The sequence below is a fragment of the Carettochelys insculpta genome, chromosome 29 (genome assembly GCF_033958435.1).
Source record: "Carettochelys insculpta isolate YL-2023 chromosome 29, ASM3395843v1, whole genome shotgun sequence".
Classification (NCBI taxonomy): domain Eukaryota; kingdom Metazoa; phylum Chordata; order Testudines; family Carettochelyidae; genus Carettochelys; species Carettochelys insculpta.
In genome coordinates, this window is record NC_134165.1 from 12451775 (window position 1) to 12470530 (window position 18756).

At 43.1% G+C, this 18756-nt stretch overlaps 1 protein-coding gene across 1 annotated transcript; it reads left to right on the forward strand.

Moving 5' to 3' along the window:
- The first annotated feature begins 2783 nt into the window (after nucleotides 1-2783).
- LOC142003478 (keratin, type II cytoskeletal 71-like) lies at nucleotides 2784-16434 on the forward strand. The gene is made up of 9 exons (XM_074980453.1): nucleotides 2784-3362; nucleotides 6402-6613; nucleotides 8166-8226; nucleotides 9870-9965; nucleotides 11693-11857; nucleotides 12418-12543; nucleotides 13788-14008; nucleotides 15698-15726; nucleotides 15830-16434. Exons 1-9 carry the CDS (start codon nucleotides 2784-2786, stop codon nucleotides 16432-16434), a joined length of 2094 nt encoding a protein of 697 aa, XP_074836554.1.
- The last annotated feature ends 2322 nt before the right edge of the window (nucleotides 16435-18756 follow it).

Here is an 18756-nt window from a genome sequence, read left to right on the forward strand (position 1 = left end):
CTTGCGTGCTTTGCTGAATAAGGGTGGCCTTAAGTATATGCTTAGAAGCTTTGCTGAATCAAGGCCAGCCTAAAAGCCTGGCATTTACAGGTCTTCAATGAGGGGGAAAAAAAATCTTACTTTACTTCTTGAAAGAGATGCAAGTCAGCAAGGACAGAAAACACACGCAGGCAAATGAGATAGTACATTAAAGAAAAATGTGGCTTTGGAATTTTACTCGATCTGGAGGATAAACACACAGATAAAAACACTACTAATGTGCGTCTTTTTAAAAAGGCGCTTACATAAACTTCAAAGGAGTAAATATTTTATGCACTTCTCAGGGCTTTGATCACGTGATGACAAGCTGAGTTTTATGACAAAGCAGTTAAAAAACAAAGCGCTAGCTTCAGATGTTTCAGCTGTGCCAGCAGGGCAATTTGAAATCAGAGTTAGTGCATGAGGAAGGTAGCAAAGGTTGATCCACATGTTGGACAATTTCAGCTCAGAATGGAAGAAAAGCTGCAAGGGCTACACTTAGAGGGATGAGAGATTTCGCATGGTCCTGCAAGGGAGCTGGCTCTGGGACTCCCAGAAGGGGCAAGGCCTCAGACGGAAGGAGTGGGGCTGAGAACTTGCCTTCCTCAATCTAGAGCTAGGCTTGGAAGAATTCCATTTTTACTGGCCAATGTTCATAAACATTGATTTCACTGTGTGCACTCAAATACGCCAAGGAAAATGTTTCCATCAATAATGGAAATACACAGCTAATCAACTAAGGAAAAGTTATATTTCAGAACTTACCTGAGTTTGACTTAAGGTATTCCCCATGTTAAAATATACCAAGTAGTATTGACAGTATGTATTTTTGTGGTTATAAAGCTTTAAAGTTTTGAATCTGTATCTGCTGATTATTAAATAATGAGTATCTGACCCCACCGTTGTCCTACTCTCCTCTTACTGTTCCACAACTCTGAAAATTTAAATGCATTAAAGTGCTTGAAATCTATATGTTCACGTAAGAGTTGAAATTTCAATTGATAAAAATCTCAGAAACCATGTAAAAATAAGCATTGATGTTATTTGTTGAAATGATGAAAAAAAGTCGATTCTGCCCAGCCTAGATATAAGTCGCACGAGCAGAGATCCAAGAAGGTAGGGAATTGTTTTCTAAAGGAAGTCTTTTAATCACTTTGGGTCTAGGTTGATGGTCTGGTACAGAGCTGGTTAGCGATAAAAGATGTTTTAGGCTACGTCTATACTAGATATAGAAGTCGACCACCAATATGGAATTTTAGCTACTCCAAGTGCATAGCTAAAATTGACTTATAAGCAGTCAATTTCAGTGTCTGTCTATATGGAAGAAGGTCAGTTGGAGCATTTATCCCATCAACCTTCTTTAATCCTCACCACTTGAGCGGAGTTCTGGGGTCGACTTTGACCCTGGAAAGTGCTGTTTCGCACATGCGTGAAACAAAACCACAGAAGCTCAACCCTTAACCAGTTGATCTTCTGCGATAGTATGGACCTGACCTTAGTTTCAAAACAAGGGTAGTACCATTCCCACCAACTGCACTCAATCTGTTTTCATAGTCCACACTTAAAAGCCCTCTGCAACAATTAGGCTAAAACTGTAGTAGAAAAACAAAGGTGTTTCTGAATTTTTCCCTTTCAAGTTACTGACGTGAACTTCAGCTACTTAGGAATTCCCTTGATTATAATTACATACAACACTTTTGAAGTTAGTTTCACCTGGTTGATAGTTGGTACAACAAGATCTGCAGGACCGGGAAAAATAATTACGTTATCTAGATAGGATGCATAAATATTCTGAACGTGTTTTTTTTTTTTAATAACATATCTTTGTTACCTACACACACCCATCAAAATGTGAAGAAAATTCAAAGTCCCTTTAAGGATTTTAATTGAATGAGACAAACCCTCTCATTACAGGAAGTACAATAAGTTAATGTCAAATGGGTGTGACACACACAGAAGAGTAAGGAAAAAATTAGTTTCAAATGCCATCTTAAATTTGAAAACACTTCGTTCCATTTTGTTTATTGAACTTCTCCAGAAATTACTTGCTTGATGCCTAGGGATGTTCCAGCCCAATTACACATGGGTATTGAGAATAGAAAGAGACAATCTGGTCCTGACAACTGCCATCCATATACGTAGGTTGGCTTTACGCACTTTGCTGTGCAGGCTGATGAATTTTTCGCACATGACTTGATCATTGGTCTGTGCCTATTGGTAGAACATGAAGAAAATGGATCAGTAACATAGGCCTTGTGTTGGTAGAGGATCTAACACAATAGAGTTGTGGTCCATGATCAGGACTCCCAAGAACTATAAAACTACATAACAAGAACATTCCGTGGTATGTTCTCTTATATAATTAAAAAAATAAAATGGTGGTGAAATCAGCTGTAAATAAAGCCATGAAGAGTCTCTTGGTTTGTTTGGCTAAACTATAATTAGACATTAAGGAAGCAGATTAATTAATTAAAAATGTAAGTCCTGCAAGTGAAGCTTGCAAGCAAAGCATATATTTTAATTTCACTTTATTTTGTACTTAATAGAGTGTTTGCTCTGTTTCGCTTCTTGGAAGCCATTTCTTGCTGCCAGGCAAACCAAACCCACAACATCTAGGTTAATTTTATGCAGCCCATGCAGCTCCTGAAGCATATATAAGGAGAAGTTACTTATGGTCCATTCAAAGGAAAGCTCTTTCCTTCACTCTCTTCTCTTGCACCACTGCTTTGCTGATCCGGCTTCACTCTCGCTTCCAACAAGCCACCATGAATCGAATGTGCTTCTCCTCAGGGTCTGTTGGTGCAAGAAAATGCTTCTCCTCGGCTTCTGCTATTTGCAGCCTCGGCGGAGGGCGAGCCAGCTCTGGCTCCATGGCCTGGCCTGCTGGAAGAAGAGAAAGTGGTGGCTTTGGCAGCACAAGTCTTTATGAGCTGGGGAGAAGTCAAAGAATTTCCTACGGTGGAGGCTATGGTGCTGGACACTGTGGTGCATATGGTGGTGGCGGGGGGTACAGCTGCAGCATGGGCTATGGCAGCAGTGGAGGTTTTGGTATTGGCGGTGCAGGTTATGGTAGCTGCGTCGGCTACGGCAGCGGAGGCTATAGAGGTTCCTGCGGCTTTGGCGGTTATTCTCCCTACCATTTCGGGAGTAGTGTACATTACGGTGTCAGACACGCAAGTAGCGGTGGCATCCATAGAAGTGATGGTATCCAAGGAGTGTGCATCCACCCGGAATTGTTGAAGCCTCTGTCTGTGGGGGTTGACCCAGAAGAACATAAAATACGAGCACACGAGAAGGAGCAGATAAAGTGTCTCAACGATCAATTCGCCTGCTTCATTGACAAGGTGAGAGTACAAAGTGCCATTCTTTTCCCCGGTACTAAAAGACAAGAGATAAGACTTCTCTTCCTATTGGACACTTCTCTTCATATTGGAGACCCAAGTTTTCCCAGAGGTGTTCATCTTTGGTATGTTTAGCTTGACCTGTGAGATGGAGGAGAAGTTGAAGCTAGTTTGATAGCTTAATTTACTTGATATTCCTTTCCTTCCTTGACAGAAGAATATCCAGGAAGTTATTGCATCTCTTGGTGACCTCTTGAGGTCCCTTCCAGTGCAAGAATTCTATGGCTCTTAATGGCAACCCACTAAGAGAGAACTAATATTAAAAAAAAAATGATACATCAAATGCTTCTCAGACTCAAAAGTGACAGGTAGCAGTATAAAATCCAAAGATAGAATAGGACAATTTTTATGAAAGCCCAGTATTTGAATGGTTTCTAATGAGCCATGTACCAATAGTCTTCACAGACATAGGAAGACTTTTGTGTTCTTAAATAGCACAAGTAGGGAAGAGCCTATTTCAGTTTGAAAAAGTGGTGACTATGGAGGGATAGGGCAGAGGTATATAAAAGCATGACTGGTGTGGTCAAGTAAGTAAAGAAGAGTTATTTATTCCTTCCCATAACTCAAGACCTGGTGGTCACCAAATGAAATCAAGGCAGCAGATTTAAAATCAACAAAAGGAAGTACATCTTCCCACAATTCACAGTCAAACTGTGGCATTCCTTGACAGAGGATGTTTGAAGTCCAAGCCTATATGAAGGGTCAAAAAAGAGCTAGATTAATTCATGGAGGACAGGTCCATGAATGGCTAGTAGCCAGGATGGTCAGGGATGGTGTCCCTAGCCTCTGTTTGTCAGGAGCTGGATATTGGCAGCAGAGGATGGAGCACTTGATGATTACCTGTCTTGTTCATTGCCGCTGGGGCACCTGGCATTGGCCACTGTTGAAAAACAGCATACTGGTCTACATGGACCTTGAGTCTGATCCACGATGGCCATTCTTGTATTCTCATGTGCTATCATATGCAGAAATACCTAGGGATTTAACTAAACTAAAGCAGTTCTTTTTGAACGTCTGCGAATCTCACTCTCTTAAAGTTAATTTAGTGTCATTATTTTGAGGTTGGCTACGTTGCAAATATCATATTCATTATTATGGGTAAGACTAAAATCAGCTTCATTAAAGTAATCTGAAAAGGAACAACGACAGCAAAAAGGGATTTCTGCCTTTTATGTGGCGTATGATGAAGCATTCTTAGGTTGTTGTGGTGTTCAGCTTCTTTCCTTTTGCACTATGACCATCAGCAACGTCAAGGCTTCTCTCCTGTGGGGTGTTTTGAGGCGCACTCTTTGAATGACTCAGTAAAGTAAAAGAGGAGCTTCCTTGTTCCTCTCATGGGAAATCGAGAGGTGACTTTACCATGGTTTATGAGCATCTTCCCTGAGAGAAAATAATCTAGCAGAGAACATCAGATGCTGCCAGGCAAACTGAAGTGAGAAACAAGGCACAGATTTTTACCAGTGAGGGGAGTTAGCCATTGGAGCAAGCTATCATAGGAAGCAGTGGAGTCTCCAAATTGGGGTGTCTTTAAATCGAGACTAAGAAGATAAATCATAGTCAGAAGCAAGTAGGAGTGAGTGGCTGAAATTCTATAGCCTGTGTTTTACAGAAGGGCAGACTGTTCCAGTGGCTCACTTTGGGCTTCAAATCCATGAAGCTGTGAAAAGGCTGAGCTGTTGCATGTTTTACAGAGAGTGCTTTTCTCTACAGAGCTTTGTTTAAAGAGTCATTAACCATAACCATGAAAGCTCACCTAATAAACCATTTTGCTCGTCTTTAAAGTGCTACTTGACTGCTTTTTGTTTTGATAGTGTATAGACTAGCACGGCTTCCTCTTTGTTACTATAAGTATCTAAGCAGTGTGAATAAAAAGCACGCCCTCTCTCAGGTTGTGTCGATGCTAAGAGGCCTATGTCAGTTGCAGAGAGGTCGCCGTGTTAGTCTGTATCGTCACAAACCAAACAGCAGTCATGTAGCACTTTAAAGACTAACAAAATAATTTATTACATTTCGCGGAGCACATCTTCCTCAGAGCTTCACTTTCAGCACTGTTTCCAGGTCTGAAGAAGTGGGTCTGCCCCATGAAAGCTCATCACCAAATAAATTATTAGGTTAGTCTTTAAAGTGCTACATGACTGCTTGTTTGGTTTATGAGGCCTACATCAGTACACCAGGAGTGTTAACACTTCCCTTTTTATGCTGGTACGGGAGTGTCTCTTGTTGATATAGTTACCACATCTCATGCAGGTGCTGTCAGGAAAAGGTCTCCTAGCACTGCAGAAGTGTCTTCACTACAGGGGCAAAGGCACTGAGGTGGACCTGCTCTAATTTAACGCGTTTCTGGGTGGTCATAATCCTGTGTGCAGGATGTGGTTGGCTCATCTCAGAAAAAGATACCTTGGCAATGGAAAAAAGGTAGATAAGGACAATGATTAGGGGTATGGAACTGCTGCCATCTAAAGAGAGGTTAATAAAAGTGGGACTTTTCAGTGTGTAAAAAAGATGACTAAGAGTGAATATGATAGAAGACTATACAATCATGACTGGCATGGAAAAAGTGAATTAAGAAGAGTTATTTATTCCTTCCCAGAACACAAGAACTAAGGGTCACCAAATTAAATTAATAGGTAACAGGCTTAAAATAAACAAAAGGGAGTGCTTCTTCACACAACACACAGTCAACCCGTGGACTCCTTGCCAGTGGATGTAGTGAAGTCCAAGATTATAATAGGGTTCAAAATGAGCTAGGTAAATTCATAGAGGATAGATCCATCAATGGCTATTGGCAGGGATGGTGTCCCTTGCCTCTGTTTGTCAGGGCTGGAAACGGGCAAGAGAGGATGGATCAGCTGATGATGGCCAGTAGAGTGGTTCTTATCTTCTTAAGGAAGGTTGCTAAATAAGGAGCAGCGGCAAAGTAAAATAACATCTTTGATGGAGGCTTCATAAGGGTTAAACCAATATTGCAAATTTGGCTTTCAGGTCCGCTGCCTTGAGCAACAGAACAAGGTGCTGGCCACCAAATGGGAGCTCTTGCAGAAGCATGCTGTACCAGCCAGGAGAGACCTTGCTCCTATTTTTGAGAATTACATCTGCCAGCTGAAGAAACAGATGGAATGCTTGTTACATGACAGGGCGAGGCTGGAGGATGAAGAGAAGGGTGTCCAGGACATGGTCCATGAGTATAAAAGCAAGTAAGTGAGACAGTGAAGTGGCTGAAAGTGGTATACTAAGGCTAAAGTACCATAGCACAAACTAAAAGTGACCAAGGAGAGGTACTCACACATGTTTTGGCCAAGAAAATATAAATTCCAAGCCCTCCTTTCCTGTCTTATATCTGCATTCATTGTCTATTCTTCTAATAGCAGATCAACAAGCTCATCGACATTCACCTCTTCTTCAGATCTTTCACTGGATTCTTGAAGCCATTCTGAACTTGAACTTTCACTGCTGCTGCCAATCCTGTAAAAACCTAGCCAATGTCATTTCCCCAGGACGCCTTCCTGCTTGTTGTCGCATCATTCATCCTATTTCCCAGGCATTATTATTACAAGTTCAACCTCTCTGGTCTGGCAACATCCATGAGCTGGCATGATTTTAGTTAGCCAGTGTCTGCTTAGCATGGGTGTGACCAAATTTCCCACGGTCTCATAAAGTGTGTGTACAGCCACCAATCATGGCTTTCTGTTCTGTTATTTAGCTCTTTTTTTTTTTTGAGCGCATAACCCTAAATGTTTTCCGAGACACCAGTGAACAGTGGAAGTGTTGGTAATGCCGCTAGACAATATTGACTTCCCGTAGTTAGGCAAATTCTCTGATTTGGCACTGGTCATGTCCCGAGGGTGCCGGACTAGGGAGATTCAACCTGTATGATTATTAATTATTAATTATTTTATTGTGCTGGAACCACCTCCAAGCCCCAACCACAGACCAATACACTGTAAAGTCCAAACACAGAAGTTGGGTACGGGCAACAGGGGATGGATCATTTGATCTGTTTTGTTCATTCTCTCTGAGGCACCTGGCATTGGCCACTGTTGAAAGACAGGACACTGGGCTGGATAGACCTTTGGTCTGACCCACCGTGGCTGTTCTTTTGTTCTTAAAAGGATAATCACTGTCTCAAAGATCTCACCAGTTAGTTGTCTCAACTTTAGCTGCTCACTGTTTAAACACCAATACGGAATACCGAGGCTACAACATTTTGGGGATGTTTTTTAGTCTTTGCCTCTTGGTCGCTATAGGTGAAAATCAAACCTGTGCAGAGGGAAAGGGTAAAATTCTGCCTCAGATTTATGCCTTCTTTAAAGCTGGGATTTTCAGAAAGGATTACAAAGGTAAAGCCTTTGGAAATCCAACATAAACGCTCCAACTGAAACTTATATGAGCCTTGCAGGAAACACTTGCGTGGAAGCAGGAAAACCAAGAGAAGTTCAAACCCATGAAAATGTGGGAGACCACCTTGCAGAGTCATACAGTTTTCTGTGTGTAAATGCTGGGCCTGATTCAGCTCTGTGTAGCTGTGGTTTGACATAAATGTGACTCCGCCAAAATTAGCGAAGTTAGATTATTGTGAAAGTGGGGGAATACAGTATGGCAGGATCAGTATTTTTGTCAGAAACAATAATATAAAAAATTAACTGGGTACAAATCAAATAGGGAAAAGCTTTGTTCCTGTCACTCTTCCTGTCTTTGTTGGTCTCTGTCATCTAAGCAACTAACGTTGACTTGCCTTTCTTCTCACAGGTATGAAGAAGAAATCAACAAACGCACGCATGCAGAGAATGAGTTTGTGGTGCTCAAGAAGGTAAGTCCGGTGATGGAAGCAAAGAACAAAACAATTAGCAGTTGTGGGAATTTCACTTTAAACTCCATGCTAGACCATATTCTCAGCTGCTGGAAATGGTTGCATTTCAGTGGGGTTATGCCAATTTATATCAGCTGAGTGCCTGATCTGCAACAGGGGTTAATAACATACTGAGGCCAGGTTTACACTAGGCATTACAGTCAATTGTATAGACACAATTCTAGCTACGGCAATTGTATAGCTAGAATTGACTTATTTACAAGCGACTTATCTTGCTGTCTTCACAGAGGGAGGTTGATAGGAGAAACTCTTCCATCAATGTCCCTTACTCCTCATGAGATTGAGGAGTGCAAGGGTCAACTATCGAATACAGAGAGTTCAATTTCAAGCATCCCTACTAGGCATGCAAAATCAAACTCTGGAAGATCGACCTTGACAGGGTGAAGACATACCCTGAATGAAAAGCTTTTGAAATCACTATACTTGAGGAAATGGATGGGCAAATCTTGTCCTAATGGTCTCCACTGAGCTTTGCTCCTCACCTTTCCCCCATTTGTTTTAGTTTTTTTGGAGAACCCTTGGAGGTAGGGTGAAAAAGAAGCATCTCACAAGCATCAAGAGAAAACTACCAAGTTCTTAGTTGCTTCCACTTTGGAATCAGCAGATTGAACGTCATATTTTTAGTGTTCCTTTTGGACAATTGTTCATCACTATTGGGTTGTATTAAATCACGTTTAGGTATTCTTTACTCCATCTCAGTACAGTAGGATGAAATATTAAATTATCTTCTGGGGATCTTTCCAGCCCTACATTTCTATGATTCCATGTGATAGAACTGGTGGACTCTGGCCTTACATGGCCAACAACGATTCCCTTGAAGAGGAATCTTTGCTACCTTAAATTCAGAGCAGGCAGCTTCCCTCTCACCTTGTTCTGCCTCACATCCTGGCATGACTGGGAAAAGAAAACAGGCCAGCTAGATCAGAACTCCACTAGGTAGTCTCCCACAGTGGTGGATGCCTGAGCAATCAACATGTTGCCCAAAGAGCTGCAGGGGCTTGGATGTCACCTCATCGGGTACCATAACTACCCACGGTGGCATCCCTTGAGGCTCTCAAATACATGGAAACAGAAAGCAGACAGAGACTAGTTCTTAGCTACTTCACAGACACTCACACAACTCTGAAAGTGTCAAAGGGCCATGAGGCAGCAGTGAATTACATTTGCACTCAGTGTAAGTTCCCTTGATGGGGCTACCTCGATGTAAAGTGGTTTTCATGTGACTGGGCCAAAACTGTGGGTTTTTTTTTTTGTTTTTGTTTTTGTTTTAAAAAAAAAAACACCAACATTGTCCTGCCATGGATTTGCAAGATATTTAGTCTTCCTCTTCAAGACACCAGGGGGGCGCGAGGAACCTCACATCTGAAACTTCCTGCTTCAAAAGCCTGATTGGAAGAAGACTAACAGAGAGGGAGCCTAGTCTATATACTATCAAAACTGCCAGTCTATATACTATCAAACCAAAAAAAAGCAGTCAAGTAGCACTTTAAAGACTAACAAAGACTGTGGGCTTTGCTATGGCCACTGTGTTTTTTAGTGTTTGAATCAATACCGTTTCCAGTTGGCCTGTGCTTGCTTTTCAGGATGTGGACTGTGTCTTTATGACCAAGGAAGAGCTGGAGGCCAAGCTGTTGCAGCTGAGGCAGCACTTTGATTTCCTGAAATGCATCTTTATAGAGGTAAACAACAGGAAGTCCTGTGGCACCTTATAGACTAACAGATAGAGGTTGTTATTCTTCCCTTTCAAGGCACATGGAGATTGGCCACAGTGCAGTATTCACCAATGACTTTCCCGAAGCCACGCTAAGGGTTGTTACAATGCAGGCAAAATCATTTTCTTGATAAAATTTCTAACCCTGTGGGCGCACCTAGACAACATTATACAGAACTCTTTCTACATGACATTTGTTTATGAATATGAATTTTTATACTGTACCAGAAATTCTACACATGTTCAGACAAGCCTGAAGACAAAAGGACGGATGGTCTTGCTTACATTTGTTTAGGAAATCAGATTTATTTTTGCATGGACTATTTTAACTTTTCATTGACGTAGTGAAAACCAGACAGCTAAATATTTTGGGGCCCAAACAATCAAACTGAAAATTTCTTGGAGAAAATTAAAAACTTTCAGATTTTCCATGTTCTAGCAGATGTGCAGGGAAAACAGCTACTTTCTGCTAAAAATGTTTGTTTAGCTACGAACTCAATTTTTCATCAGAAAAAAAAATCTTTGTCTGGATATGTACATCTAGTCCCAGACATGGATGTTGTGCTTTTGTTTACCCTTATGCACTGTGAGCTTGAATCGTAAGGGTACAGTACTCATTTATACCCAGTTTCCATTAACTTCCAAAACTATGATGACACGAGGTGAGCAACAGTAGAGTTTCTGGCCTGATGTCTCTGCCCCAAAACTTTCATAGTTTAAAGAAGGGCAAAATATATGGTACTTTATAATGGAAATATTGTATAGTAATTCTTTACATCTTTCACCAGAAGGTCACATGAGCTGTGTCTACACGTGCACGCTACTTCGAAGTTAACTTCGACGTTAGGCGGCGAGACGTCGAAGTCGCTAACCCCATGAGGGGATCGGAATAGCGCCCTACTTTGACGTTCAACGTCGAAGTAGGGACCGTGTAGACGATCCACGTCCCGCAACGTCGAAATTGCCTGGTCCTCCATGGCAGCCATCAGCTGGGGGGTTGAGATGCTCTCTCTCGAGCCCCTGCGGGGCTCTATGGTCACCGTGGGCAGCAGCCCTTAGCCCAGGGCTTCTGGCTGCTGCTGCGGCAGCTGGGGATCCATGCTGCAGGCACAGGGTCTGCAACCAGTTGTCGGCTCTGTGGATCTTGTGTTGTTTAGTGCAACTGTGTCTGGGAGGGGCCCTTTAAGGGAACGGCTTGCTGTTGAGTCCGCCCTGTGACCCTGTCTGCAGCTGTGCCTGGCACCCTTATTTCGATGTGTGCTACTTTGGCGTGTAGACGTACCCTCGCAGCGCCTATTTCGATGTGGTGCCGCACAACGTCGAAGTTGAACATCGACGTTGCCAGCCCTGGAGGACGTGTAGATGTTATTCATCGAAATAGCCTATTTCGATGTTGCTACATCGAAATAACTATTTCGATGTTGGCTTCACGTGTAGACGTAGCCATGGTGACAAATAGGTTCCATTCACCACTCCTCACACCCTAGAGTAGCTGGAAACAGACCAGCTCATGGGATAACTCAAGCCTTACTTCTCGGTTACTCTTTTCTTTGGGGGCTTTACTTACAGGTTGAGAATTCGACCAAATAAATTAGGTTCATGATTCTTGACAGGACGTGGGATAGCAGGTGTGGGAATCTGTATGAGAAGGGGCTGTAACTCTAATATCTAACTGAGACTTTATGCTACTTGCAGGAACGAGCTCAGCTGGATGGCCAACTCTGCGATACGGCCATTGTTTTGGAAATGGACAACAGCCGAGATCTAGATCTCAGCGGCATTATCCAGAGCGTTAAATGTTGTTATGAGGAGATCGCTCAGCGGAGCAAGGGAGAAGCTGAGACTTTCTACCAAACCAGAGTGAGTAATGGCAAAGGAATAGTGTATGGAGATGAAACCATAATTTTGTCATTCTGTAACTTTTACAAAATCATGAGCATGGGAGGATTTTGTTCTCCTGAACGTATGAGACAGGCTGAAAAAACCCATGCTGCCTCTTTTCAGCTGCAGTGACACATCTCTGAAGATGTGATGCTTGTTTAGTAACCTCATCTATGATCTGCTCAAATAGCTAGAGTTGGAATATTCATGACAAATGACCCACAGCATCTATCATTTTATTTCAAAGCAGTGACTGATAATTAGGATGCTTTTCCCCAACTTATTGATCTACCCTTAAGCATTTTTATGAAGTCCCAGTTATGGATCAAGAATCCATTATACAAACACATAACAAAAACAGTGCCGTTGTCTCCAAGAATGTACAGTCCCATCTCTATGATGCCTTGACTTACGCACACAGATACCGCAGCTCTGTATTTCCCCATGAGCAGAGGTTTCTAGGAGAATCAAAATGACTGCTGCCTGTCTTGGACGGGATGATATGAACTGATAGCAATTACCTTGTTTTTGGATATCAGCTGGAAGAACTAAGCACCAACAGAGGCAGATTCTGCGATGACCTGAAAAATATCCAGGGTGAAATAACCGAGCTGAAACATGTGATCCACAAACTGCAGGGAGACACCGATAAAGTGAAGAAAGAGGTAGGGCAGATTTGTTTGTCTGTTTGCTTGCTCCTGTATCGATTACGTAACTGTCCTCAGGCAGAACGGCACCTGGGACCTCTGGAGCTTAGCACGTGAGTCTCTAGGTTGAGCTCAATACCAGCTGCAAAGGAAACTCATTCTTTCTCCCTGGACGTGGTCTAGGGGCCGCTACATGGGACAGTCAACCACACCCAGTAGGTGTGTGGTTTAAATTGCTCTTGCCTTGGTGTAAAAGTTGCAGCTATTCAGACGAGCAGCACAAGATCTACGGGCTAGTTAAGTGACAATTCAGAATATTCCCTGCAGATTGGCACGGAAGGGAATTTCAGCTTTGCTGAGTTTATATGTGGCCATTTGTGCGCTGGCAGAGATCAGCAAAGCTCCATTGACTTTAGAGGAGTTAAATCCGTTGATGCGAACAGAAGATCCAACCCATGTACCAAGTTCTAAAATCCAGTAGCAATATGTCTAGTATATACTCACCTGCTCTGTGAGGTATTTGAAACCTGAGCTTTGCCACTTGCTTGTGATAGGTCATATAAGACCCTTGGTGCTGTTTATTATTGGAATGGCAGAGGTCCACCAAGGGTCCTACCTGGGAATCAGGGACACAATAGTTCAGGCAGTCAGCTTGCTTAGCATCTTCAGGTTTCTGGTGCTAATGCTCCCAGAATGTGAACTGAAAATCAGCGTTGCACGAATACGCACGTTTGCAAATTTAATGCTGGCATACATTGCTCCAGGTTGAACCTCTCTTGTCTGGCACTCTCTGGTCTGGCAACAGCTGTGGTTCATCATGATTTCAGATAGCTGGATGTCCTTTTCTCATGACTGTAGCCAAGTTTCCTATGGTCCCATGAAGTTTACTTACAGTTACCAATTCTGGCTCTCAGTATTCTGTGCTGTTCTGTAGCTCCAATTTAATCTAATTGTCTTGTAAGAGCTCAGTAAGCAGGGGAAGTGTTGGTAATGCTGCTAGACAATATTGACCTCCTGTGGTTTGGCACATTCTCTGGTTCGGAACTGCTCAAGTCCCAAGGATGCTGGACTAAAGAGGCTCAACACTTGATCTCATAAGAATCTGCTGTGGGCTAAAGAAGACAGATGGTGGAAGCCCATCTGAAATGGACATATTTCAATATTCCAATGAGTATTCAAAGCAGAAGTTTGCAGTGTGATCTTAACTCTGGTGAAGCGATGCACAGTGACCCTTTCTTTTCCCCCTGCCCCTCCATCTCCAGATTGCCTGTCTACAAACAGCCATTGCTGATGCTGAACAGCGTGGCGACCTCTCCCTCAAAGATGCCAGGGAGAAGCATATTGACTTGCAGAACGCTTTGCAGAAGGCCAAGGATAAACTGGCATGCATGCTGCGGGATTACCACGAGCTGCTCAACGTCAAGCTGGCCTTGGATATTGAGATAGCTACATACAGAATGCTGCTGGAGGGAGAGGAAACCAGGTAAGGGCTTAACAGGTATTATGGCTTTGCAACACTTCAAATGTAAAATGTTGAGCTGGAACAAAGGTGATATAATAAATAAGAAAGAGAATGAATAATATTGCAACATCCACATTCAGGACATTAATGGATTTAAGGAAGAAGAAGTTGTCTAGTGGCAGAAGATGCATTTTGTAAAGATGTTGAGGTAAAATTTTGAGACGCACCTAAGTGAAGTGAAACAGAGAATCAAAGGAAAGTGATTTTCTAGGCTGGAGTGCTGCAAAAAGGCAATCTAGGGATCGTAGTAGATCTCAAGCTAAATAAGAGTCACAATGTCACACTTGCAACAAAAGCAGACATCATTCATGGATGAAGTGTCATAAGCAAGATGCAAGAAGTAATTCTTACGCTCTGATCTGTGCTGATTAGGCATCAGCTGGGATGTTGTGGCCAGTTCTGGAAAACATATTTTGAGCACATTTTGGAGAAATTGGAGAAAATCCAGAAAAGAGCCACAAAAATGATTAAAGGTCTAGAAAGCACAAGCTATGAGGGCTAATGGAAGGAACTGGCACAGAGAGGTGGTTGTGTTAGTCTGTATCTTCACAAAACAAAACAACAACAAAAAAGCAGGCCTGTGGCAACTTAAAGACACTTTAAAGATCAGATTTTCCAGCTCTGAAAAAGTGGGTCTGTCCCACGAAAGCCCATCACCTAATTAATTGTTTTGTCAGTTTTAAAAGCGCTACAGGACTGCTTTGTTCAGTTGGGAAAAGAGAAGTCTGAAAAGGCAGACAATAACAGCTTCCAAGTACCTAAAATGTGGTTACAAGGAGGAGGGATAAAAATTATTCCCTGTAACCTATGAGGACAGGACAAGAAGCACAGAGTTTAAGTTGCAGCAAGGGAGGCTTAGGTTGGCTATTAGAAAAAACTTCCTGTCGAGGTGCTTAAGCATTGGAATAAATTGCCTAGGAAGGTTGTGGAATCTCCATCATTAGAAACATTTAAGAGCAGTTCAGATAAACATCTGCTTTGTCCCGCTGTGAGTACAGGGCACTAGACTTCATGATGTCTCAAAGTCTTTTCCAGTTCTAGTATTTGATGATTCTATGAGTCAGGAGCTTAAGTCCTATTTTCAAAAGTGAGGTAGTCATTTAAGACTGTGTCGATACTAGACGTAGCATTTGACTGCTGATACACAATTATTGTTATGCCAATTGCGTAGCTAAAATTGCCTTATCAGCGGTCAACTGCAATGGTTGTCTACACGGAAGACGGTCAATGGTAGAGTTCCTCGCGCTGACCTTCATTAATCCTCGCCACTCGTGAGGAGTTCCAGGGTCGACTATGACTCCGGACAGTGCCACAAAACCATGGAAGATCAACTCTGAGCAGGTCGATCTTCCAAGGGAGTGTGGCTGTAGGCTTCTTAGACTTTGAATGACCCATAATTTCCTGTGGCTGGAATTTTCAAAGGTGCTTAAAAGACTTGAGACATTCCATTCCCACTGAATTTCAATGATACTTTGGTGTCTAGCAACCTGGAAATCCTTTGAAAATCCTAGTCTAGGTCACTTTCGAAAATGGGATTTAGGCTCCTCAATCATAGAAGCATGTTTGCAAATTTACCTGAGCACTGATTAGGTACAGGTTTCTAAAGGAATATGAGTTTATTTACCTACACTGTTCATCTCTCCTTAACAGGATATGTACAGGGAACCCTACAAATGTCGGTAAGTAAACAGAAGGTTCACCACCTTTTTGTAGAACTCATGTCAGATTTCTTCACGAGGTCTGAAGCAGCCATTTGTGTCTGACTATCTCTTCTTCTCCCAGCTGTGCTCAGCGGTGGCCATACCATCGGAGACTGCAGAGCTGGATTTGGAAGTACTTGCGGACATATAAAGGGCGGATGCAACCATGGAATGGGAGTATTTGCCACCGGTGAAGGATTCAGCTCCAGAAGTGCAGAAGGCATCGTCAGGATGGGTGGGGGTTATGGGACAAGGAGTGCCGTTAGCTCTGTCGGACAAGGATACACGTGTGGAGGAGCAGGCGGTAGTGGCGTCGGGTATGGCTTGGGAGGGTTCAGCGCTGGGAGTGGGGGATACAGCTACAGGCGTGTGCTCAACTCTGAAATCTCCAGTTCTGGGGGCATTGCCAGTCGCGTGGTGGGGGGCAGCAGCTCCGGGGTGGAGCCAGATTCAGCAGGGGGCGTCTGCGGCTCCGGAGAGGTAGTTTCCTCTGGAGAGGCAGTCGGGAGCTCTGGAAGCACAAGCGGAGCTCATACTTCAGTAGAACATTACAGCTCTGGTGGCACTGGCAGTTCTAGTGGTGGAATTCACAGCAGCGGAGGCATGGGCGGCAGCGGAGCTGGAGGCGCCTACAGCTCAGGGATGCGCATGGTATCCATCAGCTCCAGCAGAAGGATCATCCGATAAAAGCCCAATCCGAAAAGCCCCCGTTGCTGGAATGAAAAATATTTCCTGCCTTCTGACAGCCACATGCCTCCCAAAATCTGTCACTGACCGTAACCATGCATTAGAGAAACAGCTAAGTCCAAGGCAATTCGTATGATCAGAAACCACGTTCTTTTGAATGTCCCTCTCAGCATGGTTACGGTCAGTGAGCTTTAGTCCTAGTGGTTTATACTGTATTTTTAGTTCATTGAGGCAGAGGCTATCTGTAGTCATCTTGGCTATTAAACTAGTCTCCTTTGCCCTCCTTCCCTGGGTTTTCTTGCATTAGCTACACTTGGGGTTACGTTGCATTAGGATCCAGAGTTTTCCTCGTCCCATGGTGCCTGGTGAAGCATTTCAGATAGGGAAGCCATCCCTTCACTCTTCCAGATCAGACTGCAGCTATGACTTAAGGCTTGTCTACACTTCCGTGAAGATCGACTCAGTAAGGGACAATCTTCCGGAGTTTGATTTTTGTGTGCCTGGTAAAGACACGCGAAAACGATCTGTCCGGGGTCAACAGTCAACCCCTGTGCTCCTCACTATCACGAGGAGTAAGGGAGGCTGACACGAGAGAAGCTCCCATCCACCTTAGTGAAGACAGTCAAACAAGTCGATTTCCAATATGTCGATTCCAGCGATGCAATTGCCGTAGCTAGAACAGCATATCTGAAATCGACTTTCAGTTCTGGGGTAGACCTGGACTCAGCTTCTCCTATGATACCAAGAATCTGACTTTTTTTATTTTGATGAGGTTTAAGCTGGGTTGGATTTGTTTGTATAACCACTGTCCTTATTATCTTTGTTGCCTCAAGTCAGTGAAATTGGCTAAAGCTCATGTTAATTACTCCCAAGATGAGCATTTGGATGTGAGTCACCTGCAGTTAAATGTCTGTGTGATCATCCCTGTGTGTATATTGGAGGGAAAGGGCTTGCGCTTTTTCTGTGAACAGTTGGAATCGCATTGGCTGTCCTTCGCTTATTACTGAGCACCTTGAACTTTCTGCTGTCTCTCCAATAAATGAAAGCATGATTGAAGACGTGTTTCTCAAGGGTTGTTTTTGCCCCTCCTGGGAGGTTTCAGAATATGTTACTGGTTTCTCATGGCCACAAGGACACCCCTAGATGGGAGGGACACTTTATCAATAGGGGGTGCAATTTTCAAGAGCCCCTGACAAAATCTGTCTTTCACTGAGCTTTGGAGTCGATTTTCAGATGCCCATGAAAAGCTAACGGGAGTTAGCTGTCTAGCTGCCCTTTTCTCTCTCAGAAAATCTCCCCCAGCTTCCTAAATCCCAGACCCACAAAGGGACTTGAACATTTCAATGCTGAATGTTGCAATCCCTAATTTTTAAGTATCTAGAAACTCCCTGAAACCATCTGATCCATGAAGCCTGAATGAGATGCCCAAGCTGCCTTTACAGTGCATGAGATTGGCACTAGGAATGGGAACCACAAAAGCCAACATATTATATAGGGAATTGTAGTTAATGAGCAATGGCAACCCAGTGTACTCTAAGGGCCAAATTCTGGTTTTTGGCACTTTGGATTTATACCAGTTTCACTCCACTGAATCCAACAGAGCAGATCCAGGTTGCCAGAGGTGTGTCCCAGGGTAGCATTTGGCCCATTCCACAGCTGCCTCTAGACACAGATGGACGGAGTGAGGAACAGTCAAAGAAGGGGCTCACAGAATCACAGAACACTAGAACTGGGAAGGGACCTTGAGATGTCATCAAGTCCAGTCCCCTGCCCTCATGGCAGGACCAAGCACCATCTCGATCATCCCAGTTAGATATTTATCTAACTTGTTCTTAAATATCTCCGATGACAGAAATACTATAAGCTCTCCAGGCAATTCATTCCAGTAATTAACTACCCTGACAGGGAATTTTTCCTGAGGTCCAGTCTAAACCTTTCTTGCTGCAATTTAAGCTTCTTGTCCTATCATCAAAGGTTAAGGAGAATAATTATTCCCCCTCTTCCTTGTAACAACCTTTCTGTACTTGAAAGCTAAGATCTTGTCCCTTCTCAGTCTTCTCTTTTCCAAACTAAACAAACCCATTTCTTTTAATCTCTCATCAGTCATATCTTCTGGACCTTTAATGATTGTTGCTCTTCTTTCCTAAAATGTGGGTCCCAAAACTGGATACCGTACTCCAGCTGAGGCCTAATCAGTGCAGAGCAGAGCAGAGCAAAAAAATTAGTTCTTGCATCTTGCTTATAACACTCCTGTTAATGGAGCCCTGAAACACATCTGGGTTTTTTTGCAACAGCGTCTTTCTTTCTTTCTTTTTCTTTCAG

What these genes read in the sequence shown, in the direction of transcription:
- LOC142003478 (XM_074980453.1), top strand. Translation starts at nt 2,784, where the DNA reads ATGAATCGAATGTGCTTCTCCTCAGGGTCTGTTGGTGCAAGAAAATGC. An exon ending in AGACTTTCTACCAAACCAGA is followed by an intron (nt 11,858 to 12,417) that starts GTGAGTAATGGC and finishes TTTGGATATCAG; the next exon opens with CTGGAAGAACTAAGCACCAA. An exon ending in CTGGAGGGAGAGGAAACCAG is followed by an intron (nt 14,009 to 15,697) that starts GTAAGGGCTTAA and finishes TCTCCTTAACAG; the next exon opens with GATATGTACAGGGAACCCTA.